The sequence below is a fragment of the Triticum aestivum genome, chromosome 6B (genome assembly GCF_018294505.1).
Source record: "Triticum aestivum cultivar Chinese Spring chromosome 6B, IWGSC CS RefSeq v2.1, whole genome shotgun sequence".
In the NCBI taxonomy this organism is placed as follows: domain Eukaryota; kingdom Viridiplantae; phylum Streptophyta; class Magnoliopsida; order Poales; family Poaceae; genus Triticum; species Triticum aestivum.
The window spans coordinates 579,273,404-579,282,829 of NC_057810.1; the positions used below are offsets into that span (position 1 = coordinate 579,273,404).

The 9,426-nt window shown below is 49.2% G+C and overlaps 3 protein-coding genes across 4 annotated transcripts in view; 2 read left to right on the forward strand and 1 right to left on the reverse strand.

The window, feature by feature from the left end:
• Positions 1 to 2,461, forward strand: part of LOC123138137 (organelle RRM domain-containing protein 1, chloroplastic) — a 3,843-nt gene extending 1,382 nt beyond the window's left edge. For both annotated transcript variants that reach the window (XM_044558044.1, XM_044558045.1), the window contains exons 3-9: positions 67 to 304; positions 396 to 493; positions 601 to 666; positions 1,257 to 1,328; positions 1,763 to 1,831; positions 1,916 to 2,022; positions 2,109 to 2,461. In XM_044558044.1, coding sequence (XP_044413979.1) covers positions 67 to 304; positions 396 to 493; positions 601 to 666; positions 1,257 to 1,328; positions 1,763 to 1,831; positions 1,916 to 2,022; positions 2,109 to 2,216 — 758 coding nt within the window. In that variant the 3' untranslated portion in view covers positions 2,217 to 2,461. The remainder of the gene's footprint in view (positions 1 to 66; positions 305 to 395; positions 494 to 600; positions 667 to 1,256; positions 1,329 to 1,762; positions 1,832 to 1,915; positions 2,023 to 2,108) is intronic.
• Positions 2,462 to 2,669: 208 nt separating this feature from the next.
• On the forward strand, positions 2,670 to 4,938 carry LOC123138136 (tryptamine benzoyltransferase 1). Its single transcript, XM_044558043.1, has 3 exons — positions 2,670 to 2,763; positions 3,021 to 3,709; positions 3,783 to 4,938. Exons 2-3 carry the CDS (start codon positions 3,323 to 3,325, stop codon positions 4,737 to 4,739), a joined length of 1,344 nt encoding a protein of 447 aa, XP_044413978.1. The 5' UTR covers positions 2,670 to 2,763; positions 3,021 to 3,322; the 3' UTR covers positions 4,740 to 4,938.
• A 2,602-nt stretch (positions 4,939 to 7,540) lies between these two features.
• LOC123134475 (pentatricopeptide repeat-containing protein At3g22690) lies at positions 7,541 to 9,178 on the reverse strand. Its single transcript, XM_044553728.1, has one exon. It carries the CDS (start codon positions 9,098 to 9,100, stop codon positions 7,646 to 7,648), a length of 1,455 nt encoding a protein of 484 aa, XP_044409663.1. The 5' UTR covers positions 9,101 to 9,178; the 3' UTR covers positions 7,541 to 7,645.
• Positions 9,179 to 9,426: the final 248 nt, after the last annotated feature.

The window sequence follows — 9,426 nt, forward strand, 5'->3', positions numbered from 1 at the left end:
AGCAAATCTTGAAGTATACATGCTTTGGACTTGTATATGTTATCTTATGATCTTTAAAATTTGCAGAGATGCCTGGGGTATTAGCTGTTAGGATGGTTAAGGGTGATGTGCCAGAGAAGGATAATCTGAGGTCGAGCCTCTCACCAGTTAACCTTGGAAGCTTCAGTGATGCTGCTTGTAACAACTCTTCTAGCGAGAAAAGTGAGTTTTGGCTTGTCCGAATGGAGAAGCCCGGGGTTGAAGTTGTGACAAAAGCACAAATGGTAGACCACTATACCCAGATCCTGGTGAAAGTATTGGGGAAGTATGTAGAGTATCATTGGCCGCCTACCTACTACTTTGCTGTATATGTGCCTATGAGTGATACAAATAATTGTTTATTTTTAACTTCCTAGTGAAAAGGATGCACAAGTTAGCATATATCACGTTTCATGGGAAGAGAATTATGGATTCTGCTGTCATATTGACGAACAATGTGCGAAGGAGCTAGCTGGTGAGCATCATGTGCTTTATCCTCCTGGGTAGATAAATCTTTCAGTATTTTATTTATTGGCAGTTCTGCCTTTATTAAGATACCAACAATCTAGCTTCGTGCAACAGATGTTCCTGGAGTCATATCTGTTTTACCAGATTCAAATTTTGGATCAGACAAAAAAGATTACAGAGGTTCAATCATCCCTTCTGTTTCTGATGATCTCCCATTCATTTATTTATGCCTGTACTTAAATCCTATCATCATGTTATTGATTTGTGTGAATATTGTGTGTTCCATTGCCAAGCAGAAATCCCTTGATGCAATTCAAGCTTTGAATATAAAATACTTATAATTCTTATTCTTTTTGTTCTCATTCCTCTGGTAGTTCTTTGATAGCAAAGTGCACTGCTGTCAGTTTACTCTTAACTCCAAAGTCCAAACCATCCAAGGCATGAGCAAATCTTTTCTGAGGTTCATGCTCGGACATGATCCTTCTACCCTGCTCGTTCTTGTCCCTTTTTGTTTTCTGTTGTTTTACTTGAAAACGAGGGATGCTACAACTATAAGGACATCATTTCTTGTTTCATGCTATTTATTAGCCTGATGTTTTAATCTGATATAAACTTGACGTCTCTTGATTCTTTTACATCTTATACTAACCAAGAGCATACCTAGTAAGTCTGGACTCTGGAGTACATTTACAGAACTTGATTTTTCTTTCCATGCTTCTAAGCAAGCTTGGTGAAAAGAGCCAGATTGTAAGGACTTCTTGTGGTTTCAGGTGACGATAGCTCGAAATCCTCAGAAGCTACTCAGGTGGCTGATGTCAAAACTAAAAGGCTCTTTGTTACAGGTAAAGGGCATCTGATATATTATCTATATATTTAGCTTGTTTGTTTGATCACTTAAACCTTACACATGGATGATGCCCTCTGCCTTGTTCTGAAGTACTAGTCTTTGTGTCTTTTCTTTCAAAGGGAAGTTCAATCAATCAGTAAATTATATGTCCAATTTTCTGTACTGTAGAAATATAAGTAGTGTAGATCAGACAATTCGACCCTATTTGAGAATTTAGTGTTGATATTTAAACGTGCTAAGCTCCACTTTTCATTCAATATAAAGAAAAGCTAGATTGGAACAAGTGAGTCTTGGATACGCGCTGAGATCACAAACTTCTGTTGCTCCTGTTTGTAACACAAATAACAGTTAAACATAATAAGTATATACAGTGGTAGAAAATCAGTTATATTTTGATTTCAGTGTCACTAATTTGGTCTAGTATGACAGGGCTTTCATTTTATACATCTGAGAAAACTCTGAGGGAAGCCTTTGAGCCATTTGGCGAGCTGGTTGAAGGTTTGTGATACTAGCAAGAAATGTTTGCGCCTAGCCATTACCCATTTTTTGGATACTGAATATCACGGAACTACTTTATTGCAGTCAAGATAATAATGGACAGGATATCAAGAAGATCAAAAGGGTATGCCTTCATAGAATACACCACAGAAGAAGCTGGTGGTGCAGCTCTGAAAGCAATGAATGGAGAGGTAGCTGACAAAATTCTGTTTTCTGATATCCTTTACATGATAGTATGATTTATCTATTAAGCTTACATCTATAATTCTATGTGCAGATAATAAACGGCTGGATGATAGTTGTTGACATTGCTAAAACCAAATCAAGAGACCAGAAAACCCCATTTGGCACTTCTAGTTTTCGGCCACGTTTTCAATCTAGATGAAGCTTTTGTTTAGACAATTTGACAGCTAGATATTAGAGATTAAGTGACTAGTAGCGGCGTAATGCCACAGTTTCTTGGCCTGACTTTATTTTCATGTGAAATGCTTTTGTGATAGTTGAGGGAGATGATAGTGATTTCCCTTAAGTATGAGGTGGTCTCCACGAAGATATGTAGATACAGTTCAAGTGTAAAAGTACCTGATATTTACCAAATCAATATGATAACTTCAGATACTGCATTGTCCATATGATCATGAGCAGACATCTCATGAGATGTATTTCTATTAATAAATAAATGTAATCTTCCAAAAATATATGACACATTCAATATAAACAGCACTAACTTCCTGAATCAAACTTCAGGAAGATCAAATGTTTCAGGTTCGGATCCAGCTGATATCAAATTAAGTTTCAAGTCTTCCAACGTATGATAAATTTCTTGGGACCAATTAATGAGAGAGTGATGCCCATCAGAGAGACAATTCTGACGTCGGCCTGGTATACATGATGGAGAAGGCAAGAAGTTCATGCCATGCACTACAGTTCAGGTTCTACTCCCTCCGTTCCTCAATATTTCCGTTCCTAAATATTTGTCTTTTAGAGATTTCAAACGGACTACCACGTACGGAAGTATATAGACATATTTTAGAGTGTAGATTCACCGGAGGGAGTAGTATCAAGCGTTTTCAAGGTCTCAATGAAAGAACCACAACAAAAAAACGAGCACCTTGTGTAGGGCGTCGGAAGGGTATGTTGCCGTCAATGTTGATGCTAATTGCCAAATATGATGTAAACTCGGGATCAGGAGATGTAAACTTGGGATCAGGAGCTATGGGGGTGGTGATCAGAGATGACAAGGGGCGGTTTTTGGCGGCAAAGGTCATCCCTGTCGCTCTTGATGCTGCTTCAGCGGAAGCCCAGCCGGTCCTTGATGGCATACATCCAGCTAATCGTGTCCCTCAACTTCAAGCCTGTTGCAACCTACTGATGCGTGCTAGACATCAATCTGTAAGCTAATAGCACTAGTCAGGCGCAGTGTTCACGTCAGATATTCCAGATGGAAGTCGCAGAACCATCTATATATCTCAGCAAGGCCACAACTCTATTATGGCGTGGGTTCAAATGGAGACGACCGGCGGCAAGATGCTGAAGCCGGTGTACTCGGCGCCGCACCCGCTCGCGGGCGAGATGGTCCCGCTGACGCTCTTTGACCGCGCCGCCATGGACATCTTTGTCTCCCTCATCCTCGTGTACCCCGCCCCGACTCCGTCCAACGAGGCGCTCGTGGAGGGCCTGCGCAGGGCTGTCGCGCCGTACCCTCACCTGGCCGGACGACTCGCGGTCGACCGCTCAGGCCGGCGCTCCATCCACCTCAACAACGACGGCGTGCTTGTCCTGGACGCCGAGGTCCCTGTCGATATGGCGAGCGTGGTCGCCGACGGCTGCTTTACCGACACCACCGACGGCCTGTACCCTGCACTCCCGCTGCCGAAGGTAATTAGCTTCATCAATAGGACGGCGACGTCGGTCACCGGCAACTAACAGTTGGCACGTCCGGGACAAGCAGGAGAACGTCGGGGCGGCGCTGCTGCAGATCAAGCTGAACCGGTACAAGTGCGGCGGCCTCGTGATCGGCATCATCCACCACCACCACGCGGCCGACGGCCACTCATTCAGCAACTTCCTCACCACGTGGGCCAGCGCAGTTCGCCAAGCCAGCGAGTTCACCGCCCCGTCGCCTTCCCTCGACCGCACGGCGACTGCCGTGCCTCGGAGCGTGCCGACGCCGGCGTTCGACCACCGGTGCACCGAGTTCAGCGGAGAAGAAGACGGCCGTCGCAGGTCGAACTCCTACCCCACGTGCAAGATCAAGAATCTCACGTTGCGCTTCACGGCCGAGTTCGTCACAGAGCTCAAGGCCCGCGTCGGCGCCCCATGCAGCACGTTCCAGTGCCTTCTCGCGCACGTGTGGAAGAAGATCACGGCGGCGCGCCGCCTGAAGCCCGACGAGTTCACGCAGGTCAGGGTGGCCGTGGACTGCCGGGGCAGGGCCAACCCTGCCGTCCCGCCGGACTTCTTCGGGAACATGGTTCTGTGGGCATTCCCGAGGCTCCAAGTCCGGGACGTCCTGGGCTGGACCTACGGCGGCGTGGTAGGCGCCATCCGCGACGCCATCGGGCGCGTCGACGCCGCCTACATCCAGTCGTTCGTGGACTTCGGGAGCGTGGCGGACGCGAACTGGGAGGAGCTCGCGGCGACGGCGCCAGACTTCGGCATGATGCTCTGCCCGGACCTGGAGGTGGACAGCAGTCTGGGTTTCAGGTTCCACCAGATTGACCTCGGCAATGGGCCGCCATCCGCGTTCCTCATGCCGGACTTGCCCGTCGAGGGGCTCATGACATTCGTGCCATCGTGCTCAGCCAAGGGCAGCGTCGACGTCCACATGGCCGTCGCCGAGGATCACGTCGCGGCGCTTGAGCATATATGCTACTCCTTGGACGAAAGAGCTAAACCGAAGTTGTAAAATGCTCCATTAGTTTTGAAGGTCGCTTGGCACACCCACACTATCTTCAGAGTTTGTGATTATTCCATTTCTTTTTTGCATATATACATGTAACTTAACAACGCTGTGCATTGCAAAGCTAAATTTTATTCCGTCAATTTGTTCAGGTGTAAATGGTACGGATATAGACGATCGACCATCCTATCATGAAATAAATGTGTTATTGGACCTGACAAGACAAGTACCCCCTCCGTCTGGAAATACTTGTCATCAAAATGAATAAAAGGGGACGTATCTAGATGTATATTAGTTCTAGATACATCCCTTTTTATCCATTTTGATGACAACTATTTTCGGACGGAGGGAGTACGAACTAGGGTTGTTCGGGGGAAAACAACTTGCTTCTCTATCCAAATTGGTATCCATATCTAGGTAGCTGCAGCATCCAGTCCAAGCGGAGGCGCCGCGGGGCACGGATCCTGGCGGCGCGGCGGCAGGCCCATGGCGCGGTTGCAGATGGGTCGACGCCGAGTTGTGTGGCGGCTGCGTGCGGGTCTCCTCGTGGTGGCGGCCTTCGCCGGCGGCGGGGCGGCATGTGCGCGACATCCGGCGAGGGGTGGGGACGCAGCCACGGTGGCTTCTCGTGCGAGTACGCGGAGAAGAGGCTGCGGCGTGTGTCCTCGGGGAGGATGGCTATCCTCGCCCAGATCCGTCGGCGGCATGGCGGCGGAGGTCGCAGTGGTCGGTCGACGGTGACGGAACTTGACCGGTGGCAGCGGCGAGGTTCTGTCTGGATCCCGGGGCGACGGCCCTGGAGGGTGGCGGCTGGTGAAGCTAGGGCTTCCCGCGGCGGCATGGTGTGGTGCAGTCCCTGTCAAGGCGGATCTGTGACGGCGATCTGCTTTGGATTGGTTCGGATCAGAGACGGTGACGAGCACGCAGGATCCTTCTCGGCGGCTCTCGCGGCTTGGCGAGGCGGGGTGGGAGCCCTCCTCCTAGGCTCCAGTGGTGGCACACTCAGGCAGTGGCTGGTGCGCCAGGGATCCCACGGTGGCACTGTTGCTGCGGTTGGTCGCCGGATCTAGGCGGCTGGATCTGGGGCTTTGAAGGCGGTCGAGACGGTGCACAAGTTGTTGGGTGGATTTCTTGGGAAGGATCCGGGTGAAAACCTGGTCTTCGGTTGATGGCCGAAGTCGATGATGACGATGCCCTTATCATCGTTTCCTTCATGAAGGCATCATCGAGGTGAAGCTCCCAACACCACTCAATACCTCCGGGGGAAACCCTAGATCAGCTGATCGGATGTTGGCGGCATTCATGTGTCGTAACCCCCTTTTGGGCGGCATTCTTAGAGGTGCACTCGGCTTCGCGGGACCAGCGGACGACTTCTTTGGTGGAGCGGTGCTTCATCCTACACATTGATGGCGACGGATCTTGACGGCGTGGTGCAGTGCAGATTCAGAGTTCGATGTGGGAGGATGGACCCGCGCAGGAGGACGGCGCTGTCTGGCGTCGATGGCAGAGAGACCTGACACGGTAGATGCAACAGTACAACTCTGAAGATGGACTCATGGCAGGTGGCTACAGCGACCTCATACCAGGCAGGCGTCCTGGTTGAGGAGTGCGTCAGACTGGTAGGTGCCCCATACCAGGCAGGCGTCCTAGTTGGGACCTCAGGTCTTAGATGTTTAGGTTTGGCTGCGATATCTGTTTGGTATTAGGCCCAGGCTATCAGCGCCCCTTCATCAATTGGATAGGTGTAGCGACAGTTGTTGCTTAGACGGTGGCTTTAGTCTTGCTGTTGTATGACTTTGTAAGGTCTTGTGAGAATAATTAATAAAGTGGCCGCATGCATCGTCCGGATGCAGAGGCCGGGGGCCATCCTCCTTTTCTAAAAAAAAAGCTGCAGCATCCAGTTATCCGAATCCGCAAGACAATTATTTTTTACTAAAACTTCTTTAGTTGAACGTGAATTGGAGCTTGTTTCACTGGAACTGAGAAAAATATGAAAATATTGGATAATTACAAATGATATCGATATCTGACCGAACCAGTCAGAATCTGTTAGCAACAATTTCTGCATTCGCATTGGTTTCAGGAATATCCCTATATGATTGTGAATATGGCCACGGAAATACGATTTCTGGGAAACTCGTAGTACTATGTATCTGAACACATCTGTAGAGCCCAACTGTTCATGTTAGGTTTTTTCTTCTTCTATATTGATGGTTGTACAGGTGCATATAGGTGCCGGCATCGAGCGATTTAATACCAAATTGCAGTTCTACACTGACGCTATGCAGCGTCGCATGCTCAGCCAATAGTCTCCTTCCAACGCACTGAATACCACTTCAATGATGCTTGAATTTACCCACGAATATGTCATGTCCACCTATTTAAGACAGGGAGAGGTACTGCTCTCTTCTCCTGTCCCCCATTGTTCCCACTTCCCACCCATCTTTGTGTTCCCTCTCGCAGTCCTCTACTCTTCCACGACTACCCAACCACCACTTATTGTTTGATTTGTGATATGCAACTACTTTGCTGAATTTACTGTTGAAAACCTTTATGCCCGTTAAGTAGAAGGAAATGTCAGTTAATTTGAAGGTCGACGTGTTTTGACTAGTAGAGCTTTTACTGTTTCATAAAGGCTGTTATATTTGTACTTGCGAAAGGAACACAATCATATCGTGACTCTTTCCCTCTCATGACTGCGGCGGCTAGGGCACTCCACAAAGATATGTAGATACAGTTCAAGTGTAAAACAACCTAAAATTTACCAAATCAATATGATATATTCCGATGCCCCATTGTCCATATGATCATGAACAGACTTCTCATGTGATGCATTTCTATCAACAAAATAATTGTAACCTTCCAAAAAAGAAAAATGATATATTCAATATAAACAAAAATAACTTACTGAATCAAACTTCAGGAAGATCAAATGTTTCAGGTTTGGAACCAGCTGACATCAAATTAAGTTTCAAGTCTTCCAACATATGATAGATATCTTTGCTTTCTGTGTGTAACTTGTCTGCAGTGACAAAGGAATGTACACTGCCATCAACCTCGATCCAGCTGAGCCCAGGCTTCTTCACCACCCTATGCTCCTCCATCCTGCTTCTTGTCCTCTTCAAGTCGTCCCATTGACCAGCACGTGCATAGGCGTTTGATAACAAAACGTACGAGCTGCCATGGCTTGGCTCTGTGTCTGCCAACTTCTGGGCAGCAACCTCTGCCATGTCGACATTGCCATGGGTTTGGCAAGCAGCTAGTAGTGAGCTCCACATCACAAAGCCCTGCTCTTCTGGTAGACTGCTAGCGAGGTTGAAGGCTTCTTCCAAGAACCCAGCACGACCAAAAAGATCCACCAAGCAGCCATAGTGCTGGATCAATGGCCTGATACCCATGCCACGCATTAGGTTGAAGTACCTAAAACCTTCATCAACAAGACCCCCATGGCTGCAGGCATTCAAGACGGCCACGAAGGTGACACCATTCGGCTTGACGCCCAATTGCCTCATCTCGGCAAACAATTTCAGTGCCATCTCTGAGTGACCATGTGCTGCGAAACCCCCAATGACAGAGGTCCAGTGCTCCACATTCTTGCTGATGACGCTTGAGAAGCACTGATATGCTGCACCCATGCACCCACACCTTGTGTACATGTTGATCAGAGCAACACCAAGAGCACCATCGAGTGAGAACTCCCGTCGGGTTATATAACCGTGTGCGCTCCTCCCAAATCCAAGCAGGCCGAGACTGCGAACAGCTGATACAAAGCCAACCATCGTGGTCTCATCTGGCGTCAAACCATAAACCTCCGTCATCTCAGTAAACAACTCCACTGCCTCTTGAGCCCACCCATGCCTCACGAAACCAGCCATAACAGTATTCCAAGAAGACACATTCCGCTCCGGCATTTCCACAAACATCTCCCAGGCGGCATCCAAGTCACCGGCTCTAACAAGCCCATCAAGAAGCACGTTCCAAGAAACCAATGTCCTCTCAGGCATTCCATCAAACACCTTCCGCGCGTCACCCAGGCGGCCGAGCCGCGCGTAGACACGGGCGAGGGAGGTGGAGGCGTAGACGCCGGAGACGGAACTAGGGAGTCCGGACTTGACGAGGAGGGCGTGGATCTGCTCGGCTTCGGCCGCCGCCGTCAGCAGCCGCGCGCAGGCCGCGAGGGCGGGCAACAGGGCGGGGTTGGCGGCGAGGGAGTGCCCGGCGACGTGGTGCACGCGGAAGGCGCGGAGAGCGGCGTCTCCCGGGGCCGGCGCGGCGCGGCATCGGATGGCTGTAGCGCGTTTGAAACGCGGCTTCCGCGGGAGAAGGGGTGTATCGGGGATGAGTGGAGTACAAACGAAGGGGCTCATGGGGGACTACCACACTGTACTACCATGGGCCTATGGTGGTGAGTCCGGTCCTCTTATGATTCTGCGTAGCTGTGTACTACTAATGTTTTCTTCTTCGAGGACAATATATACTCCACATGAAGAGATCCTTCTGGCTCCTTCAATCTCCTAGGTCAAGACCACCCACCACGATGTGCTGCACTCCTTCTAGATGCTCTGTGGCGCTAGGGTTCTTCGTCTGTCTTGCGGAAGCCTAAGGTTTCTAGGGAGAGGGTCGTGATGGCCAATCAGGATGAATCGGAAGGATCGAATCGTGGGAAAGAACATGTGGAGAACTTGCTGAGTCG

Coding starts and splice junctions, on each gene's coding strand:
- LOC123134475 (XM_044553728.1), bottom strand. CDS start 9,100: ATGAGCCCCTTCGTTTGTACTCCACTCATCCCCGATACACCCCTTCTC.
- LOC123138136 (XM_044558043.1), top strand. CDS start 3,323: ATGGCGTGGGTTCAAATGGAGACGACCGGCGGCAAGATGCTGAAGCCG. Junction 3,710..3,782: donor CTGCACTCCCGCTGCCGAAG/GTAATTAGCTTC, acceptor CGGGACAAGCAG/GAGAACGTCGGGGCGGCGCT.